This window comes from Aulonocara sp. 'chitande type north' Nkhata Bay, linkage group LG9, assembly GCF_057382095.1.
Source record: "Aulonocara sp. 'chitande type north' Nkhata Bay isolate Kocher_YH1m ecotype deep benthic linkage group LG9, A_spYH_male_GT1.1, whole genome shotgun sequence".
Taxonomy (NCBI): Eukaryota; Metazoa; Chordata; class Actinopteri; order Cichliformes; family Cichlidae; genus Aulonocara; species Aulonocara sp. 'chitande type north' Nkhata Bay.
In genome coordinates this window covers 36218407-36241923 of record NC_141352.1, presented here as the reverse complement: position 1 = coordinate 36241923, position 23517 = coordinate 36218407, and the positions used below count along the sequence as shown (strand labels likewise).

At 42.4% G+C, this 23517-nt stretch overlaps 1 protein-coding gene across 4 annotated transcripts in view; it reads right to left on the bottom strand.

Annotated features, from left to right (window-relative positions):
• The window catches only part of LOC147322738 (MAGUK p55 subfamily member 7-like), a 34297-nt gene extending 11549 nt beyond the window's left edge, over positions 1-22748 (bottom strand). Inside the window, exons 1-14 of one of the 4 annotated variants that reach the window (XM_086307287.1) lie at positions 22697-22748; positions 12957-13075; positions 8910-8987; positions 7693-7773; positions 5595-5726; positions 5357-5438; positions 4611-4696; positions 4040-4114; positions 3555-3751; positions 2961-3025; positions 1500-1541; positions 930-950; positions 803-817; positions 22-54 (exon numbers count right to left, since the gene is read on the bottom strand). In XM_086307287.1, coding sequence (XP_086163413.1) covers positions 22-54; positions 803-817; positions 930-950; positions 1500-1541; positions 2961-3025; positions 3555-3751; positions 4040-4114; positions 4611-4696; positions 5357-5438; positions 5595-5726; positions 7693-7773; positions 8910-8987; positions 12957-12992 — 943 coding nt within the window. In that variant the 5' untranslated portion in view covers positions 12993-13075; positions 22697-22748. Of the gene's footprint in view, positions 1-21; positions 55-802; positions 818-929; positions 951-1499; positions 1542-2960; positions 3026-3554; positions 3752-4039; positions 4115-4610; positions 4697-5356; positions 5439-5594; positions 5727-7692; positions 7774-8909; positions 8988-12956; positions 13076-13284; positions 13491-22696 lie in introns of those variants that run through there. The other 3 variants (XM_086307286.1, XM_086307288.1, XM_086307289.1) reach the window with 3 other exon arrangements.
• Between the last annotated feature and the right edge of the window lie 769 nt (positions 22749-23517).

The following is a 23517-nucleotide window of genomic DNA, read 5'->3' as shown; positions in this document are numbered from 1 at the left end:
CAAAAGAAGACAATCTCTCACCTAGGTGAAATCCACCACTATAATCAGCATCCTCTGGTGATGAAAAGAAAGGAGCCAAAGAGAACCACAACATCAAGTTAAATAGAATAGTCAGAAATGGGCTGCGGCCCTCTAAATATGATAAAGGGAAAAACACACAGGTGCTGTTAAGAAGAGAGTGATCAGAGGGGTTTGGGGTAAATTTTGCTTGAGTTACATTTTATAGTGTGTTCGTTATTTTTAAATATTGGCCTTTGCCCAGAATGACAGCCACGCATGTAGAGGTAAATTCAAGGACAGGTTACATATAACCTCCATCTAGTGAGCAGCTAAAGTTGACCAAAATAAACAAAATACTCTCTTTTTCTTTACAGAACTAACAATGTTGAAAAATGTTGATGGTCCCAGCTAACTGACTAAGCCCCATTTAGCCTTACAGGCCACTACATTCTTGGCTGTGGTGTTGGACGATTCTTGGAGACAGTGAATCAGTTTGTGCTGTGACTGAGTCCAACAAATATTACTTGTGACGGGATGATTCTCAAAAATGATGTCCACATTTATGAAAATGAGTCGAGGAAAGATGAGGCTTTGTAAAATGTTAAAGTCAATAAAATCTATGAGGAACCATTGACTGTGACAACTAATGTTACTCTTAAATGGTGAATAGCTTTAATGGGTCAATTGGGGAGATGAGGTAAGAAGTGGACCTCATTACACACAAATAGCATGAAGGGGAACCAATCACAGATGGTTGGGTTAGTAAAGTCCTACTCGGTGGAGGATGTCAGAAAAGTAGTACCTTCAATCTCTTCAGCTTTGAGTGCAAGAGAAGCAAGGAATGGAAATTAGGTAATACTAAACAAAATATTAGATTAGGAAAGTAAACATAACTCAGGGATGAGGAAGAAATATAAGAAGAAACCTACCAAACTCTACTGTCACATCATCTTAGAAAAGCAGAGCAAAAGACAACAGAGAGAACATTATAAAACATTTTAAAGCTGAGTGCCACATCCACAAACATCCTATGCAGGTTCAATTCAGTCATTTCTCACAAAACACTGAAAAAGCAAACAATTCTCTTCAGTTTTGTAATGTTTGTGAAAAATACCGAGCTTGACCACTACACTGTAACTCCCAGTATCACTCTAATGGTATCACTAGTTTAACTATCTACGTTTCAAATAATAAAATAACTCAAGTTCCACTTGGTTCTGAAACACTCGTCAGGTCTTCCTGAGAGGAAGTTGCAGTACACTCAGCTGTCATGACATAAATTGATGGAACTCATTGAGGAAATCTTATCCTTAACTTCTTTCTTTTTTTAAGGTTGGGTTTAAAAAGAACACGTACAGAAACCCTTCATAAGCCATGCTGCTACTAAAAGGTTACAAAAACACCAGTAAGTGGAGCTTGAGTTCAGGTTTTATGAGAATATAACAAACATTTACTTTCTATTTGCTCCTATTTTGATAGAAATGTATATCCATTGTTACCTAGTGATACACAATCTGCGGTACATGTCTGTGGTGCAGTCACTATTTACAGGGGGGAAAAAAGCCATTTAGATTCATAAGCCTCCAAATGATTGATATTGTAATACTGATACAGTCCTCTGTAAGTATTTAACAGTATGAAGCTCACCTTACATCACTGCATTCATTTTCCAGAGTGTTGTTCAGCATGTCCAGAATTAATGTCTAACCAAAACAACAGTCAAGACCTATCTGTGCAAGGTTGTTTGTAGGCTAGACGCATCAGGCACGAGAGCGGCAGCTGTTCTGAAGTGTGTGTACCTTTATCTGACATCTTGTTTCAAATGTCAGTGGCCAGGTCAGTTTTCCCACTGATGTTGCCCTCTTCCTGCTCTAATGTGGCATCTTAAGTTGGGACAGCGACCTCAAAATGTGGTTTTAAGAAGGATGAGAATTACTGTACTGTGAATAAGAGTTTAGCCAGATTTAATTATCTAATTTATTTGAAACTAAACCTTAAAGAAAGAATGTGATGAAAACTGCCATAAAGATGTATGATTAGTCCACCTTTATCAAGTCCATGGGTGAGCTGCCAGGAATGTTTACATTGGAAAAATCTGGGTAATAATGTAATAATACTGTAATACTGTTTGTCTTCATTCTCTCTTCCGGCAGTGATGATAAGGAGTTGAACTCTGCAGTTGGAGTCAATCACGGACAATTGCTGAATAACAGGCTGCCATCAAAACCATCCTTGTTATTACCCTCATCATCATCACCCCAAGAGTATAAGTGATTATCCAAATTAGAAGCCAGGCAGCCAAGTGACAATACCAGTTCACATGAACTTGTCTTTTATCTTTGCTATCTGCATTATGCACAGCTTTTAGAAAATCAATCATCTCTTTAGCTAGAGTAACAGCCAGAGGGCAAACCCTCTCCTAATTCATATTAAAGCTCCTGCGTGACTACAACAACAATCATATGACCCCCTATGAGCAAGCACTTTGGTAACATTGGGAAGGAAAAACTCCCTTTTAACAGGAAGAAACCTCTGGCAGAACCAGGTTTAGGGACGGGCGGCCATCTGCCGTGACCGGTTGGGGGGAGCAAAGGAAGGCAGGATAAAAGACATGCTGTGGACTTAGTGAACAACACACAAAGAGGCTGTAGAAGACACATGGAACAGACTCTGGATAGAAATTTAGAGGGAGAAACATTGAGCAGACAGGAAGGAAAATGAAAACAAAGATAAATCTAAATTGCTTCTCCAGACGACCAGCATGAACTACACAACTACACGAAAGACTCCAGTGGTGGAATCAGCAGAAGGATGAGTCTGTTTCAGAAATGAACTCCACAAACTGTCCTGACCAGCATTCCTCACTTTTGCCATTCTTCTCTTCCTCCCATCCACCTGTTAAAGACAACTGTCTTGTTGTGGTTTATTAGTCGCTAACACAGCAAATAATATATGCTTACATGATCGTCTAGTAGACCTCCTTAGGGACGAAAGAGTCGTAACAGGTTGCTGAAATGCAAGTCTCCTGAAAGCAAAAAGATGGATAAAGAAAGAGAAGAAAAAGGAAAGAACAGAAAAAAGAAAACCATCAGTTTTCATGGTCACTCTGGGAATAATAAACACTCTGCTATGCTACAGAAACCCTGCTCTACAATATCCTTCATTTCTATTCTGTCAGCTGAGACTGGTGAAACCAAAGATTGAGGAGGTGAAGAACAGAACATCTTTCTATTGAAAAAAGTAGAATAATAAACCTGAATATAAAATGTTCTACTCGATCCCTTTACTCTTCAGCCTTCCTCTTTCTGCCCAAGCCTCCTGAGCTCTGTGTAGGTCTGGTGTGTGTTTTCCATCCACTTGCAGTTCAATGTGGATTGGTACCAGCGCTATCATTTTCTGTCATTACTCACTTTGGACCAGAAAATGTGTGGAAACCCAGACTACTTTGGCAGAGTGAAGCAAGAATACATGGATTAAAGAGGGAGAGAAAGGAGATGGAACATCTATGACAGTGACAGCACTGGAGCCAATAAGGTCAGCCTTGTGTTTCTCACCTCTCCTGGAACTGTTTGGATGGTATTAAGCCAGCACGAGGATTTGTGTCGCCCTCGTGTTTGGCCTGCCACCAGGTTGCATCATCTTGGCTCATGATCTGTAGGATGCAACCCTTCTTGAAGGCCAAACCAGCTTCCTTACATGGGATGGTGTTGTCATCTTTTGGGTCGTAGTCAAAGAGCGCCTTCACAAACATCTGTACATCATCATGAGGGAAAGGCAAGAAAACAAAGAGGAGGATTGAAGACACAACAGGAACAAGTTCACTATGTTGTATATAAAATGTTTTCTTTCTAAAACATTGTCATCATGGTTAAAGGTGATTCACCAAAGCTCAGAGTGATTATTCTCAAAAGATTACAGCAATCGATGGTAAACGCTGCAAGTGATGGCCAAGATGGTCTTTCAATGACTTTCCACTATCAAAGGGTCTAAATCACTTAACAAGTGGATAAACCAAATAACAGAGAAAGACAGGACCTACCTGTGGCTCCTTGATAGATGCCTCGTCCTTTGCACCAGGGACAACTTTAAAGGTAATGGCTCCTTGTGACTGTGCCTAAATAATGTAGGAACAGAAGTTGGAGTAATTGTAAAGGATAGTTTTCCTATCCTTTTAAGTATTTTATAAGAGACCTAATCTAGTTACAGTGACATAGCGTCAAGCATTGATTTTTCAACAAAGGAAGGTTTAGTGGGATAGTATAACCATTCTTGACAGAATTAGGGAGTACAGTGCAGGGGTGTAAAGGAGGAGTGTTGAGAGCTCAAAGACTTTTGTGTCTGAGAAGGCCTTAAGAGTTTAAGATCCCAGGCACATGACAGAGCTCATTTAGGCCTGTGACCAAAGCTGCGTGGAGGAACTACACATCATCAGCCTCATCCACAGAGACTCTGCATGTGATCTATCGGCCATCAACACGGCAATGGGAGGCCTGGGTCGTGGATGAGTTGATAAGGGGAGGTTTCTGTCATTATAAACAAAGGCTGGTACCAAGGGAGTGGAGCTGAAAAACCCTCAGTCTCACAAACGTCCATAGAAAGACAAGACTTACCAGAATACGAATGATTTCCTCTGGTTTCTTGTCGTCCACAGGGATTCCATTGACCTCCTTCAGTTCATCCCCTACATGAATTAAACCTGCCACACATAAACAGACGTTACTAATTTGCAGTCATTCTGGCATTCTATTATTTTAACGCCCTGATGTAAGCGAGGTACTAAATTCTGTGCAATCCCAATATATTCCACACTACAGACTTGTATGGCTCTTTTCCACTAGTATCTACTTTGCTCATCTTGACTTGACTCTGTTTTTTAGGGTTTTCTATTAGATGGCAGCACCTGATACCTACTAGAGCAGTCGTTTTGAGCAACCTGAGTTGATCTGAAACTGTGACGTCAACAGACTCCATGCCACCATGTGATGCCAGTCAATTATGTCACTTGATGAGTCATGAAAGTGATTCCTTCACAAACATCAAAACTGCCCTTTTTGAAACACGGCATCCAGGGAAATGGGTGCAGAAAAACCAACAGTGTGATCGGACAGGTATACCAACGCCTCCATGTCCACTATTGTGTGCTGGGTTTGTGTTGCATACAAATGACATCATGGGACTTTTAAATGAGTTGCTATAACGACCCCATGTAAACTGAGGTGCTACACAGTGACAGAAAATGACAGAAAACTGAGTAGAATCGAGTACACACACACACACACACACACACACACACACACACACACACACACACACACACACGCAAACTTATAAAAGAGAGAAAAAGGCTGGAACCAACCACTTCTGTCAGCTGGCCCTCCCTTCATGATCCGGGCCACAATGATGGCACCTGTGCTCTCATCACGTCTTATTGTTGCTCCCTATAAAAGAAGAATAGTCATTATAACAGCATTTCTACCTTTATGACATTATGATGTGCAAGTCAAACAGCAATGACCTAAAATCACTGTAAAGATGAAAATTAAGGCGTAGAGACAGATAGATACTGCACACAGGATGATTGTTAAGTTACTTACCAGTGGCTCCTTGTTCTTGACCAATCTTATAATTTTCACAGAATCTTCATCGTCATCGATGTCTTCAGGCAGCGGAGGTAGTTCGGGGTCATACTTCTTTTGGGCAACTGCGTCGTGGACGGACAGGAGGCTCTAGAAAAAGGAGAAAATAGGATTTATGGGAGGAAACACAAAACAGGCAAGGGTTATCTGTCAAGCCACGAAGGCCTCAACTTTACCCCAGTCCACTTAGCTAAATAAAGTATGGCCATGCATGCTATTAAGAGTCCGATCTATCACTTCCTTTTTTAAGCAGGACAGAGACACTGCAGACTGCAGGGAGGATGGTTATGAATTGGGTTGTCTCCCTCATGTGCTGGGTGATGGATTTGAAAGCATTCAAGGCCAGAGCTTGTAGATGAACAAGCGTTAATTGCCATTAGGCCCGTGCTCTCCCTCCATACATCTCTCTGATTAAAGGCAACCCAGGCTCGCCCTGCACCATTGCTCAGCAAGAGCTGCAAATGTGACCACCACAAAATCCACACTTTGCAGGGTAAGGTGGTGAAGACTCAAAAGCAAAGTTCTCAGCTCAGATATTTCACACTTTCACGAGCAGGCATAAAAAGAGACGGGACGCAGACGGGAATGATGCCATTCAGGAGACATTCATTTTTCAAAGTATTTAACAACCGCGTGTCCGGACCAAGATGCAGCTAGATGCGTGCTGCTTTTTCTGTGGTTTAGAGGGGGGGAAAAAATTGAGAAAAACATCTTCCAACCAAAGTGCCAGACAAAAGTAGAGGGGTGGAGAGCAAGAGAAACAGGGAAGAAAGAGAAGGATATGGTGAGAAGAGAAGCAGTGTGTTTTATGACATGGGAGCATGCTGCAGTACAGCATTCAAGATGTTGCTAACTGGGAGCAGATGAGAGGAGGAGACACAACTGGAGCTATGTGAGTAGTCTTTGGAAGGCAAAGAGTCTGTATTACCTTATTATAACTAAAAATAATAACTTCTTTCGATCAAGAGAATCCCAAATGAATAACACATGTAAAGAAAATCTCACAGCCAGGAAATCTTTAAAAATGGTTGGTTTTGATCCTACTTCAGAGATAAAATGCCACTCCTCTCCAGCTTGTCTTCTTTGGCTTGTGCTGCTACACCGTCTGCCAAAATTCACCAGCCAGCAATGGAGGAAGCAGTAGCAGAAAGAACATTTTCCATTGTTTGGTGGGGAATTGCTTGGCTGACCCCATTCTGCACTGGAGCTGAGAGACCACTGCACAACTACAGCAGCAATTATATGTGTTAGGTGCAGGGGAAAAACATAGTAATGAGCCAAATGAGTACCAGTTTGCTGGAGGTGTGTGTGGAGTTGCTGATTCTATGTCTAAAATATGTGCTGCCTGGTGAAATATGTGTGTCTGTACCTATAGCACCTGTAAAAAACACATGCTCCACACTTGTCTTTGAACAGATTAATGTAGTTGTTCTTAATGTGTTTGGAGAATTTAGGAAATGAATCATAATTACCAGCTCAGACATTGAAAAATCCATGTTTGGGAACCACCATCTCTTGAATTCCTGCTGTTTGACACTGATAGGTATTAAATATTTGCATGTACTGTAAGTGTGTGTGTGTGTGTGCTATGTTGGGGGAGAACTAGAGAGCTGTTGTTTCTGGCAGAGCCCAAACAAGCATGACGACAGCGCATTAAAAACGGAGCCTGTCCAACTCTGCTTCTATCCTGCCGTCGTGAAGGCAGCTCTGTCTGGCTGAGACACCTGGAGGCCCTGATGGATGGCCCCAGTTATGCATTAGAAAATAAAAATGTGTAAATTTATTTTGTAGCTGTCTGCATCTGGCTAACGAGGTCAGCAACGGCAGCCAAGAAAACGAGACAAGGCCTGGATCTAACAGGCGTGTTATTTTGTGTACAGCACGATGATTGTAACGCTTTAATGTGGCTGCTGTGCAAACAGCAAAGATCCAGAGCCAGAATTGCCAAATGCTTTGCTGTTTTTTGGATGGAATAATACAATCCTCCACAAAGAGAATATGTGGTTTTAGTTTGTTAAAACCTGCTCAGTACAAAATAAGCAAATCCTTTACTCACCTTTACATGTGGGTTTGCCAGCAGTTTAAGAAGCTCTTTGACATCCTGACTGGCTGATTTGCCTTCCAGCTCATCAGACACCTGAAAATAGTCAAGGACACAATGTTCACACAACTGTGCTCAGACCATTAAGCATGCTTCTCTTTTTCAGGTGTGCATGTGAACATTCAATGCTTCGACAAGAAGACAACAGCAGTCTGTATAATGAAAAACCAATGGTAGAGGTTTGTAATTAACAGTTCAACTCTGCAAGGTGTGCTTTGTGTCAGTAATGAATAGAGGACTTGCATTTAGAGAGATAAACATACTAGTTATGCTTTATCTAAAGAAGTTATGTTGGTGTATCTTCTATTTGTATCATATTGTATTAAGACATAAAAATGCAGCTCTTTCAGTTACAGGATTTATCTGCAGCTTCATCTTGTCTTAAATAAGGTAAATCGCAGCTGGAGGCAAGGCCACACTTTGTCATGTGGCCTAGAACTCCCACCTACTGGCACCTGCCCTTTGATAAATCTTCTATTGTACCAGATCATTTTCCAATGAGAATCTCAAGAACTAAAGAAAACAGTCAGTTAAACCTGGAAACAATGGGAGCTCTGAGAGCATCACTGATTTATGGAAGATCCTCCTGGACTTGGTTGGAGTGTGGAAAGGAGCAGCAAGCCATCCCACACAGTAAAAACTGACATGAAAGCCACTTGACACTGATGAACCCTTTCTCTGTGTTTGTATTTTTCGTATCTGACCCTGCAGGAATAAAATGCAGACCAATGCTCTCTGATGGCACCAAGTGATCTGTCCAAGTAACAGCAGAGTTTGTATTAAGATGTTTGGAAGTCAGCCAGAAGAGGAAAACGGTTTTCCAACAGGGAGAAGGATACAAGTCAACCATAACAACCATACAGTTCTAGATCAGTGGCCATCATTTGAACTATTTATTGATGATGTGGTGTGTCTCACTTGCTTACACCAACGGCACTGGCCATGCTGGTTTCACTTGAGCGGTGGCAGTCACTTGCTGGGAGTTCTAGACAGTGCGGCCGGGGCCAGACGAGGGTTGAAGTGTCATTTTATGTTAGTCAATAAATTAAACCTCCATTAACCGAAACCCATCTAGACAGACACTGTTCACCAAAGGTTCCTTTAATCGATTCATTTGCCTCCCAGCCAATAAAAAGATCGATCAGTTTAAACAAGTTTTTTAAAACACTTACGTCACGTGCCAGAGGTGCAGCTCCTTCCAGGACAGGGGCGGGCTTGCTCTCTTCATAGTGCTGCAGCCGTTCGTGGATCTGAAAGGACAGATTGTATTCATTATTAAGGTAGTTATTGAGATAGTAGTGAGCACATGTGGAAGAAAAAGTGTGCACGCTGGAAGCCATGTGCACGTCTCCAAACAGACATGTGAGAAAACATGTACAACCTTCATCAGCACCATCTTGTACATACACAGAGTTCATTAAATCATGTCCTTAAATACCAAAAGCACACACAAAGATCTTTCACTCCCTCGATCCACTAAGTATTTCAGTTAGCTTAGCCACTGTACAAACAATCCAGTTTTCCACCATGCATTCGATATGTCCCAGTGGCCCCGTGATGATTCCAAATCATTTCAACAGTCTGGTGAAATTGGCTAAACATTTCCTTATCAGCCTCAGCGCTGTGACTGCACAGTGTTGAGAGACAGAGCTGCGTCTCTGGAGAGTTGCTAAAATGGAAAGTAAGCCTGACTCGTGCGCTCACTTTCACTCATTTATACACGCAAAACCACTTCATCATATGTGGAGCAGAGATGGAATAATTTATATACACACAAAGCACACGTTCACGCCCACGCACACAACGTCAAAGGCACAGTTGCACACTTGTGCCTACGCACACACAGACTCACAAAAAACACTACAGATATCCCATTTGTGATTTAAAAGCAGCTGCGCAGGAATGCATTGACAGCCTACAGGCTGCTGTCAGGTCCCATCAAGGAACAGACAGGGACAGCTTTCCTCCTAGCAGCCACTCCTGCGTCTCTCCTTCCTCAGGCCCAGCATGGTGAAGGGGATCTGGGCCACAGGTCTGACTGATAGCTGGGCCCCGAGCCTGGAGCTTCCAGCTGGATGTCCTAGAAAGCATTCCAGGAGGATGGTGGAACAGAGGAGCCTCTGGCTGAGGAGAGAGTGACAGAGACGCTCTGGGCCACTTCTATATCTAAAGGGCCAAATCCACACATGCGGGAGTGCGCACACACACACACACACACACACACACACACACACACACACACACACACACACACACACACACACACACACACACACACACACAGATGGAGCAGTGACAATGTGTGACAGAAAATCACTCAGCAGGACAGAAAAAGACAAGAAAAGCAGTTTGTTTGCTGTCACACTGAACGGCTACAGATGCTTTGTGCAATTAAAACATCTGTTTTAGGAATGTTAGACATAGTTTTTACTCCTCGCAACACAGGTGATTATGTTTTAAAGCTAGATGGTAGCAGTACTGTAAATACGGAGGAAAGCAAGTCAGAATCACTGACAGTTGAATGTTCTGACACAGTCACAGGACGGTATTTGACCTCAATGTTTTTGGCCCTGGCAGAAGTTCTGATTAGCAATAACATGAGCAGCGTGCGTAGATGAGTTGATTTGAGTCTCTTCAAGCTGTCATCTGGCTTCGATAATCACCAGGGACCAACACCAAAATCCAAAACATGATGTCATTCAAAAACATTACCCAAACACCAAATGTCACCCATCAAAATCACTTTTATAACTTTCCAGTGAAGAAAACGCGACGCAACGACGTGTGAAATGTCTTTACATCGTCTCTCCCCATCAAGATTCCAGTTTAAATCTTGGCCTTAAACAGCTACAGCCATTTCAGCTGGACTTATCCACACAGTCTGCCGAGATAAATCACAGCCTGTTAGGACTCTGTCTTGGCCAGCACAACAGTCATGTTTCAAGGTCAGCTTAGAAGTTCAAATCCTGCATAAAGCCGTTATTACTCAGCAATAAAACACGGTGCATTAGGCGTGTCGTGGAGGTAAACATGTTTTTCCCCTGTGGACATGCTGATGGATGTTAGGACTGCTGTTGATGCTTCGGCAACCTGTCATGCTGTAAACTTTTTTAGACCCCCAATTATCTCAGAATTAATCCTGAGATAAATGGGGGTCAAATCACTCTATAACACTATATAAAACAGTGCTAACTGCATCTTGTGAACATCATCTATAAGCCCTAACATTATGGCTAACTAGTTTTATTTTTCTTTCCACTGAGTTATTGGTTTGAAATAATCTGTCACTAGTTTGCTAACATGAACTAATGTAATGTTTAGGGTCAGGGTTGCACACTTTGGAGACTTTTCAAAATACCCGAAGACATAAAACATAGTATTTAAGCAGGCTTAAGACCTCTGCCCAGAAAACTTCACATCACATCCTTTACAAGCTGAACATCTTTTTCAAAGTGACCCGGAGCAAAACCCTGTGACAGACTGGCGACCTGTCCACGGTGTACCCTGCTTCTCGCCCTAAGACAGCTGGGATAGGCTCCACAGTCCCCCCGCAACTCTGAAAAGCAGCAGAGAATGGATGGAGGGATGGATGAAACTGGAGTAATGGCTGTGGGATTTTCCTTGATTACCAATACAGACAATACAAAATGATAGAATAGGGACTGTTTGACCTGTAGCTTTCTTCTTGTTTTAATTGTCCCTCCAGTGTGCTTGACATGGTTCAAAAAGTTTTTCAGTAGTCAACAGCATAATGTGACCTGTCTGCTGCAATATGGAGTTTCCTTCTTCCTTCCCCTGTCCCTATCATAACCTTGCATTTGGCTTCATCTATCATCATCTAGCCACTTTTGGCTCATTTCAGAGGTACTTGTTTGTGAACAACGTGCTTGATCCGGTAAATCTGGGCTGCAGTCGACCATTGAACTTTAATGAAAATATTTGGAAGGCAGCCTAAATCCAAAGTAAGACAGTGCAAGGAAGGGGATATATTTTGGATTCAAGTGAGGCTTTTAAAATATAAATAAGCACCTGGCTCGTGTCATGAGAATATTTTCTAGCAACAAACAGATGTAAATAAAAGCTGAAAGATGATATCGGACAATAATTCTTTCATCTCTGTAACATAATCGGATTAGGATGGATGTGAGACGTCCTGACCATCTGGTGAGTACAGGTGAGAGAGACAGAAAGAGCATATGTCTGGTTTAAGTCTTCATGTTACTCTGAATTCTCTACTTCTTTCTTGTTTCTCTCTCCATCTGTGACACCTCCTCCTCTGGACCGTCTCTCTCCTTCCAGACAGAGTGACCAACAACTGGTTGTAATTACCCAGGTGAGGCAATTACAACCAGTGAGCGACCTGGGTTGGGAAGCCTGTCAGATTAACTTGATGTGTGTGTTTTCTCTCTGCTGTTTAGCCATTCTTTCGTATCCCCTCTACAACCTTACACAAATCCCAAATAAAGGTGGACTGTGGAGATTTGGTGGCCGAGCTTTAGGAAGAGGATAATTAAGGTTTTATTAATGGTGTGTCCATGATGTTAGCCTGAATGCTGCATCTGGTTTCTGAGTAAGACGAGATGGTTGTTTAGTACTTGTGTGCGTTTTAAAGTCTGCCCGTCTGTCCATTTGGCTCACTAGGATGGCTCAGTTAATCAGTCAGACACAGCAGTCGAGCAGCTATTACATTTATTTACTGAATAATAAAGAATGGAAAGCCGATTTGCAGGAAACTACCCCATGTTTAGGGGGGAAAATTGTTCTCTATTTAACAACAAAAATCAGAGAAAGATTTCAGACAAACCTTCTCCCCAATCTCTGCAGCTATCTAGTTTAACAGGCAGTAACCAAACCACAGGCCCCTTCCTGCTGGTAGAGGAAGGAATTAGAAGATCTGGGCAGGTAGATGGTGCAATAGGACTGTAATTCATGAATAATAATTGCTTTGGAGGCCGGGGGCTCCTCTTTTCAAGACTTTTTATGTGACTAATTTAGTTGTCTGCCTTCTTGACAATAAACTTTGTACACAATCTACATGTGCAATTAAAGCTAGGCTTGGTTAAACTGAGGTATTCATATGTATAGCACTTAAATGAAATTACTTAAGTGTTTTAAGTGTATTTAAGAGTTATCAGTGCGTGCATATATGAGTTAAACAACACATGATTTTCTGAAAAATATGTAGGCGAAATTCCTATAACTCTATTTGTTTGTTGTACCTTAACAAGTGAGTGGAGACTTCTCTCTCCAAACATATCCTGAAGGAAGGTGTTGTCCTCAGAGCAGTTGACATGAGGCTGCAGCTGGGATGGCAGGGCCGCCAGCAGCTCATACAGACCTGCAGAAGGAAAGAGGAAGCAGGAGGGGTCAGTGTGGTAGTGGGAGGTGTGAGTTGTTGCATGCACAGCAAAAGACACAAGTGCTGTATGTGTGCATGAATACATATACACCCAACACACCCAGAGTCAGGCAGAAAGCAGATGCACACGTAAAAACAAAACACACAAAGTCCTGTACTAGTGCCTTTAGGAAGGAGTACATACTTACACAGACTACAGCTCTAATTATAATCTGTGGATGCTCTTCCTTTTCCTTCCATGCTGATTCTATTACGCATTAAAAAAAACAGAAACAAAAATGTATGGTTCAAACTTCTACGAGCGACAAAACAGACGATGATATCCCTCCCTTTCTTGCCACTGGAAAGAAGAGGAAACGTAAAGGCAATAAACTATTTCCCTTCCCCCGCCTTTACTTCTTGCTTTTGTTCCAGACCTTCCTGTTGTTTGAGGGACGCTTCTGTCCATGATTAGAAACAACTGAAAAAAAACAGGGAATAAATCTGAATCCTCTCAGAACAGCGGATGCTGAAATCCACAAGGCCTTTCAGGGTTTTACTCACCCAGCTTATAAAAAGAATGAAGATTTCAAATTCAATTTAAAGAGAACCAGACTGGGGAGCTGATGGTTTCAAGATTAAGCAGGGGGGAGGTGAAGCACTCAAGACGGAGAGAGCGCAAAACCAGTGAGTGAGTGGGGTTACATCCAAACACAACACAGTCTTGGAGCACAGCTGATGGAGACTGGTAGCAGATACTTGTTTGCTGCTCACTTCTGGTCCTCAGCCTGGCTGTGATCCACCAAACTAGGTGATGCATTAAAGGTCAGGCTCATACTGAATGCAGTCAAGCTGCATCAAAGACCCCTTCACTAATTCTCCAGAAAAGGCCCCCCAGTTTCAAACTCCACAAACACAACCACACGGTGCTTTAAAGCCTTTGAACTAACACTGATCATGTGAAGAAGTTCTAAACATATCCACAGCAGAGCCACTGAAACGTCAAAACAAAGACAAGTAGCTTGGCTACCTCTCTGAGAGTGTCTTTCATCAGAGCACAGGGCAACAGAGAGAAAGGAGAGAGCAAAAAATCACCACAGACAGAAGCAGAGTAAGTCAGAGCTGAAAAGGACTGATTGATGGTTGACGTTGACTGCTGGACGAGCGACTGACTGAACTGGGTTCTGACCAGGTTAGAGTCAGTGTGTACTGGCAGCTCTGGACGTTTTGTGGGAGAGCTTATGTCATGCTCTCCATCTGCTGCTGTTGGGCACCAGGATACATCAGTATGATATCCTGTCCTTTTCTCTAAACCCTGACATGATTCCTGTGCAGTGTTAGCGCCTCATACCTCACCGTTTCTCTGGAGAAAAAAAAAGGGGGGAAGAGAGACCAAGAGAACTTTTACACATAATGATGCAGGCCAGATGCAGGTTCTGGTGTCCTCATCACCAGAAAGTTTGCTTTGTAGCTAACAAAAGCCGACTGAGGGCAGCTGGCCCTCTCAATCATTTACAACTTGGAACTCTCTACAGAACATCTCACATAATATATTCAACTAAAGGATTTAAAGAGACATGGGATGAGGTGATGGGTGTAGAAAGGGCTGCTAAGGGAGCCCACTTCCCACACTATACTGATCTTCTTACAAAATACGAACTGATGAAAACAAACTCGTTTGAATAGAGGAAATGAACGCTGGGTTTTGTCTTTCTCCCAGGTGCTCGGTGAATTATGGACCCCCCTCAATATATGGGGGGATTTACGAGGTTTGCCAGACTGCTGGGGGAATAGTGTTGTGACAACATATTTCAAACACTGCCTTGTGAACATGTCTGAGAGTCATGTTCACTAATCCACTTGAGGCTTGATTTACCTTCCTGTTCTCCAGTTGAGAGAGGAGGAAAGACAGCCTCAAGCAACAGCTTTACTGACAAAGCAGTAGACTTGATAGTAAAAGATACTTATTTGAATTTTTTTTTGCCAAACTTGCTGAAAAAAACGGTTTTCAGTGAACTTTGATAAAAGAAATTACAGAAGAGGATGTACTGATGGATAACTGCAATCACACTGAGGAGCGTGAATTTTTGTCAGGCATGTGTTTGGTGTTTTGCTGACAGATTTGACATGTTTTGAGTATAAATGTGGGAACAGGGTGACAGCAGAAGTTGCAGACTGATGGATTTGGATGGAAAATCTCAAAACCCCATTATTTGTCACTATGACCTGCCAGTTTAATAAGCTAGAACTGTCAGATGACATACAAGGGCCCAAATAGCAGACAGGTCTGGCCCGGATCTGGTGTCAAGCCGGCACTGCTGGCTGACTTCCGGCATGGTAAGTGATATGTCATCCAGATATGGGCCAGGCCTGGCATAGATGGCACTGTTTATGTGATGGCATGCCACATTTGGCCCGATGTGATTTGGTGTATGTGGCCCAGGCTCATAGAAAATAGGTCTGGCCCGGATCTGGGATCAAGCTGGCACTTCTGACTGACTGGTGTCATGGCAGGGTGTATGTCAACCAGATGTGGGCCAGGTCTGGCAATGATGGCACTATTTATGTTCCTATTTTCCTATTTTAGTTAGAAGACCCAAATGCCATGTTGCAATACTATACTGCTATGGTAGCCAACGTTTCAAATGCAGGTTTGACAGGTTTATGAGTGTACACTTTATCCAAAACCTAGTGACAGTTTACTCATGTTTACCACTGGGTGGCTGTAGTTCAGGAGGTAGAGCAGGTCATCTACTGATCGGAAGCTTAGTGATTCGATCCCTGGCTCCTCCAGTCTGCATGTCAAGAGTGTGAATGTGTACGAATGTAGTTAGGAAGCACTGAGTTAAGAATCAGTCCATTCACTGTCTGAACACAGTTTCGTCATGTTACTTTTGTTCTATTATGTTCCAGCACATGTTGTTATTACATGGCTTGATTAAGGTACACATTAGGCTGATATCTGGGGCCAGAGGTGAAACTGTTCTGGGCCAGCACAGGGCCAGCAGTGTGTCTGCAACTGGCCCTGTGCTGGCCCATGTGTGGGCCACCTCTGGTAACCTGATCTGGGCCACCAAAGGGCCGTCATTCTTTGTGGTATGTGTGCCACGTGTAAGCACAATGTGTGGGCCAGATCCGGGCCTTACAAATTTTGCTATGTGGGGATGTGTGCTGCATACAAATTCAGGAAAATACACATCAAAACACAAACATTTTGATGAAATGTATCTACAAATTGAAGTTTACAGACATACTTACAGTTTTTAGAGGTTAACATTTTTCAAGTTATTAAATTTATATGAATTATTATATAAACAATGGCGTGGCTTTTTGGCAACAAATCATAGGTATGGAAAATGTCATTTTTTCCCACTCATCAAGTCAGGAACTCCCTTTAAAAAACACACATTAGTAATTTAATGTGTGTGACACCATCCCTACCATATTGTCTGTTTTCTTCTCATGATTCTTTTAAAGTCAGGTGTCACAGTGTAAGTACCATATTCTTTATTTCCTCCTGAAGTTTAGCTTAGATTCATTTCTCTTACCTCTGAATAAATCTATGGAAGTGCTTGTTTGTATAAGCCTTTGTATTGTTGAATGTAACTTCCTTTACTCTATGTCCTCTTTGTCTATGTGTTATTGTCTGAGTTTATTCTCTCCTTTTTTTTCAGTTCCTACCTCTTTCATTTTAAATGTTGGTTCCTCTTTGGGCTTTCACTTTTAAAGATAGATTTGGCAGAAAAATGAGTTTCATTCTAATTAAGGATGGGAATCAATAACAAGTTCTTGTAGAGAAACAGTTCCCAGTAGTCCAAGTCCTTGGAACCGTTAATGTGCTTGCCTATCGATTCCACTTATCCACTTGCACTTGCTCTACAATCAGCGGGTGTTAAAGTGCAAATGATATCCAGGACAGAAACAACTGTACTATGCTCTTAACACAACTTTGGCTCTTTGCAAGTATCTGCATAGACAACATGCTAATGCTAAGCTAGCCAAGAACCTAAAGTGATGTTAAAGCTGAGTGAATGGCAACCCCAGACCCTGAACTTCAACAGATTACAAACAGACGAGCACAAACCTTTGAGCATACAGTCTGTAATTAATTTGAACAAATGTAATGTCTTTGAGATCCTACTTAACAATGGTGACAACAGCTGATATTGATAATGGAATCAGAATCAATAAATTCTGATCAATTCCCATCCATACTTCCAAGGATGGCTGGGCTGTCCCTTAGAGACAGGATGAGGAGCTCGGAGTAGAGCAGCTGCTGCTCCGCATTTAAAGGAGTCAGATAAATAAGGGATCTGACTAGGATGCCATCTGGATGCCTGCTAGATGAAGTACAGTGGGGCAAAAAAGTACTTAGTCAGCCACCGATTGTGCAAGTTCCCCCACCTAAAATGATGACAGAGGTCAGTAATTTGCACCAGAGGTACACTTCAACTGTGAGAGACAGAATGTGAAAAAAAAATCCATGAATCCACATGGTAGGATTTGTAAAGAATTTATTCGTAAATCAGGGTGGAAAATAAGTATTTGGTCAATAACAAAACTACAACTCAATACTTTTGTTGAAATTTCCCAATTCTTTGAATCTTTGGGCTGAAGGAAGGACAATACTCGGTGTATTTATGCTCAATCAACAATCATTTATTTCCATACAATTCAACACTTAAGAGCATAAGGACCATCATGATGGGGAGACCTGCCTGAAGAGGGTCACAGCAGTCTCAAAATGGTGACGGGTTATTCAGCTTCTTATAGTCTCTGGTGGCCCCCACCTAGTCGTAAAAGCCTAAACATTACATTCTTTCTCTCTTACGGCGCCTAAGTTATGACCTCGGCTCCCTGTCTTTCTGCTCTTCTGAAAGGTGGGGGTATGGAATGTGGTCTATCTCCCCTGTCTTAGACACCAAGTCTCCTGCTTACAACCTTCTTTTTATGATTCAACAATAGAGCATGTCAAGAAAACAGTGTAACACATTCCCAGCAGATCAAGGATACAGAGTGATGCACATTTATCTAATGAACTAATATGTGAATATGTTCTGTTAACTCAAAAGTATAATGAGAACTAAACTACATACAGATCACACCCTCTATATTAAAGGGTATAATATGATCTACAGCAGTATTATAATTCAACTACTTTGATTACATATACAGTGGGGCAAAAAAGTATTTAGTCAGCCACCGATTGTGCAAGTTCCCCCACTTAAAATGATGACAGAGGTCAGTAATTTGCACCAGAGGTACACTTCAACTGTGAGAGACAGAATGTGAAAAAAAAATCCATGAATCCACATGGTAGGATTTGTAAAGAATTTATTCGTAAATCAGGGTGGAAAATAAGTATTTGGTCACCTCAAACAAGGAAAATCTCTGGCTCTCACAGACCTGTAACGTCTTCTGTAAGAAGCTTTTCTGTCCCCCACTCGTTACCTGTATGGATGGCACCTGTTTGAACTCATCATCTGTATAAAAGACACCTGTCCACAGCCTCAAACAGTCAGACTCCAAACTCCGCCATGGCCAAGACCAAAGAGCTTTCGAAGGACACCAGGAAAAGTATTGTAGACCTGCACCAGACTGGGAAGAGTGAATCTACAATAGGCAAGCAGCTTGGTGTGAAAAAATCAACTGTGGGAGCAATCATCAGAAAATGGAAGACATACAAGACCACTGATAATCTCCCTCGATCTGGGGCTCCACGCAAGATCTCATCCCGTGGGGTCAAAATGATCATGAGAACGGTGAGCAAAGATCCCAGAACCACACGGGGGGACCTGGTGAATGACCTGCAGAGAGCTGGGACCAAAGTAACAAAGGTCACCATCAGTAACACACTACAACGGCAGGGAATCAAATCCCGCAGTGCCAGACGTGTTCCGCTGCTGAAGCCAGTGCATGTCCAGGCCCGTCTGAAGTTTGCCAGAGAGCACATGGATGATACAGCAGAGGATTGGGAGAATGTCATGTGGTCAGATGAAACCAAAGTAGAACTTTTTGGTATAAACTCAACTCGTCGTGTTTGGAGGACGAAGAATACTGAGTTGCATCCCAAGAACACCATACCTACTGTGAAGCATGGGGGTGGAAACATCATGCTATGGGGCTGTTTTTCTGCCAACGGGACAGGACGACTGATCCGTGTTAAGGACAGAATGAATGGGGCCATGTATCGTGAGATTTTGAGCCAAAACCTCCTTCCATCAGTGAGAACTTTGAAGATGAAACGAGGCTGGGTCTTCCAACATGACAATGATCCAAAACACACCGCCCGGGCAACAAAGGAGTGGCTCCGTAAGAAGCATTTGAAAGTCCTGGAGTGGCCTAGCCAGTCTCCAGACCTCAACCCCATAGAAAATCTGTGGCGGGAGTTGAAAGTCCGTGTTGCTCGGCGACAGCCCCAAAACATCACTGCTCTCGAGAAGATCTGCATGGAGGAATGGGCCAAAATACCAGCTACTGTGTGTGCAAACCTGGTAAAGACCTATAGTAAACGTTTGACCTCTGTTATTGCCAACAAAGGTTATGTTACAAAGTATTGAGTTGTATTTTTGTTATTGACCAAATACTTATTTTCCACCCTGATTTACGAATAAATTCTTTACAAATCCTACCATGTGGATTCATGGATTTTTTTTTTCACATTCTGTCTCTCACAGTTGAAGTGTACCTCTGGTGCAAATTACTGACCTCTGTCATCATTTTAAGTGGGGGAACTTGCACAATCGGTGGCTGACTAAATACTTTTTTGCCCCACTGTATAAGGTAACATATAGTAACAGAATAATCTAATACTTTGTAACATAACCTTTGTTGGCAATAACAGAGGTCAAACGTTTACTATAGGCCTTTACCAGGTTTGCACACACAGTAGCTGGTATTTTGGCCCATTCCTCCATGCAGATCTTCTCGAGAGCAGTGACGTTTTGGGGCTGTCGCCGAGCAACACGGACTTTCAACTCCCGCCACAGATTTTCTATGGGGTTGAGGTCTGGAGACTGGCTAGGCCACTCCAGGACTTTCAACAGGACTTTCAAATGCTTCTTACGGAGCCACTCCTTTGTTGCCCGGGCGGTGTGTTTTGGATCATTGTCATGTTGGAAGACCCAGCCTCGTTTCATCTTCAAAGTTCTCACTGATGGAAGGAGGTTTTGGCTCAAGATCTCACGATACATGGCCCCATTCATTCTGTCCTTAACACGGATCAGTCGTCCTGTCCCCTTGGCAGAAAAACAGCCCCATAGCATGATGTTTCCACCCCCATGCTTCACAGTAGGTATGGTGTTCTTGGGATGCAACTCAGTATTCTTCTTCCTCCAAACACGACGAGTTGAGTTTATACCAAAAAGTTCTACTTTGGTTTCATCTGACCACATGACATTCTCCCAATCCTCTGCTGTATCATCCATGTGCTCTCTGGCAAACTTCAGACGGGCCTGGACATGCACTGGCTTCAGCAGCGGAACACGTCTGGCACTGCGGGATTTGATTCCCTGCCGTTGTAGTGTGTTACTGATGGTGACCTTTGTTACTTTGGTCCCAGCTCTCTGCAGGTCATTCACCAGGTCCCCCCGTGTGGTTCTGGGATCTTTGCTCACCGTTCTCATGATCATTTTGACCCCACGGGATGAGATCTTGCGTGGAGCCCCAGATCGAGGGAGATTATCAGTGGTCTTGTATGTCTTCCAATTTCTGATGATTGCTCCCACAGTTGATTTTTTCACATCAAGCTGCTTGCCTATTGTAGATTCACTCTTCCCAGTCTGGTGCAGGTCTACAATACTTTTCCTGGTGTCCTTCGAAAGCTCTTTGGTCTTGGCCATGGCGGAGTTTGGAGTCTGACTGTTTGAGGCTGTGGACAGGTGTCTTTTATACAGATGATGAGTTCAAACAGGTGCCATTCATACAGGTAACGAGTGGGGGACAGAAAAGCTTCTTACAGAAGACGTTACAGGTCTGTGAGAGCCAGAGATTTTCCTTGTTTGTGGTGACCAAATACTTATTTTCCACCCTAATTTACGAATAAATTCTTTACAAATCCTACCATGTGGATTCATGGATTTTTTTTCACATTCTGTCTCTCACAGTTGAAGTGTACCTCTGGTGCAAATTACTGACCTCTGTCATCATTTTAAGTGGGGGAACTTGCACAATCGGTGGCTGACTAAATACTTTTTTGCCCCACTGTATTTTGGGCATGTCCTACCATGGGGTAACCCCAGAGCAGACCAATGACTTGCTGGAGAGATTATATCTGTTGATTGGCTCTGTTGAAGTCTTGGTGTCCCCTAGAAGAGCCTCCTTTCTCTGACTAAAGATAAGGCAGCCAGGGTGAGGGAAGTCTGGGCTTCTCTGCTCAGGCTGCTGCTGCTTAACTACGATACAGGGCAGGGACGTGCAGAGAGGTTTAAAGGGGCGGGTGCTCAAAGTTAAAAAGGGGCACATTGAACCATGCTGAATAACAACAACACACATTCATCAAGAATCTAATATGGGAAGGGCAGGGCTGTGTTGATCTGAGACTGTAGACATTAAAAAGTCCACAGGAGAGATGGTAGCTGATTAAACAAGTGTCATGAGATAATAACAAAATGCAAAGATTGGTGACAGCGCTTGGAACCATAAGGCAACGAAAAACTGTGACATAAACTCGGCTCTGCCTGTGAATCACTCTTTGCTTCTCTTCTTCCTTCCTTCCCATCATTTCATATATCACTCTCCACTTGCTGTCTATCTGAGAACAAGGCACAACTTGCTATTGCAATAAACTATAATCTAATTATCCACACCTAACAACTCTTGCACTTAATCTATAATAAAATGATGACAGAAAAATGTTATAGCACTGCCTTTAGTAGCCTCATACAGCTCCTACTGTTTCCTCCTCATGTCCTTACCAGCCATGTCTGCACAATGTTATATCATGAGTAATATTTTTTTAAATCCAGCTAAATAAAACACACACATGCACACACAGTGACATTTTAGACCTTCTTCAGAATACTGTATATACTATGGGCATCCTTACATTATTATTTATTACTAGAGCTACAATAATAAAGCAATGAGGAGGGGGAAGTAATAAATATGAAATAATGTATTTATGATGATTCCATTTGTTTCACTATCCACTCTGTGCAGGGCAAAGCTTATTACATTTTTAAACTGTATTTTTACTGCTGTAAAATCCAACTTTTGTCTTATTTAAAATATAAATCTAATATAATCTGCTTCTTAATGTATGTTCTTTAAAATACAGCGTGTGTTTTTTAATATATTATAATTATAATAATTATTATGTGGACATGCATATTAGATCGTTTTTTAGTGAAATATAATCCCTCCAGAAAGGCAGGAAATGCCCAGAAACTTACTTTAAAACTAAATATGTTCCCTAAAACGGTGACAGAGCTACAGACCCATGACAGCCTTACACAGGTAGCCAGCAGCTATGACCAGCACTACTTGTGCAGTTAATAAAAGGACAGGTAATGTTTGTCGCGCTGTTGCACACACAGCACCAAGACAGCTTACCAACGTGTACGTAATAAGCTAATACTCCTGTGTGCTACACACTACAGTGTACGCTGTACACCTACTTACTGGTTTTGTCGCATCAGTCTGTGTCTCTGAGTTAACTTGTGTTTCTCCTACAGCTCCGGACCGCTAAAAATGCGCGTGCTCTTTGTGAGCTCGTTCCCGGCTCGTAACCAGCGCGTTCTGCCGTCGAGGGCGATCATTGGTTAAATGTGATCATGTGACTGATGCAAGCCAGATCCTTTTATTTAGCAAAACTATGATTAATAGTTAAATATTATTGTTGAGGGGCACAGACAGGACTCCGCACACACACACACATAAAATAAATAAATAAATAAATAAATAAAATTTAAAAGTTGCCTCAACAAAAGGGCACTTTGGGCACTCATCAGGAAAGGGGCGGGTGCTCAAGCCCCTCTAGCCCCCCCCTCTGCACGTCCCTGATACAGGGTGATTGATGGATGGATGTTGTTCATTCTTCGTGTGGTAGGAAGGTGTGATCGCGTAATACCTTGCTAAGGGTGCAACAAACCTCAGCATAGCACAAACCTTTCTCCCCATGCCATAACTGCCGTTCACTTTAGTTTATCTCAGTTTCTCATTTCTTCTCTCTCGTGCTTGGCCTCTCACTCGTCACACGATTCTGCAGAGTTTCATCATCATCATTTTTGTGGCTTATTTGTGGTAGCAGAGCAACCTTTAAAACCAGGGCATGGCAAATATAAAACTACATTGCAGAAAGGAAATTCAATAAAGTATTATCTATCATATGTCTTCCAGCTGGAAGTACAGATTGTATTGAAACAGATTAAACAACAGTGGTGCACCAGGAGTCATCATATTTTTTAAGATGTTATTTCCTTATTACATTTTGAAGCTGTAGT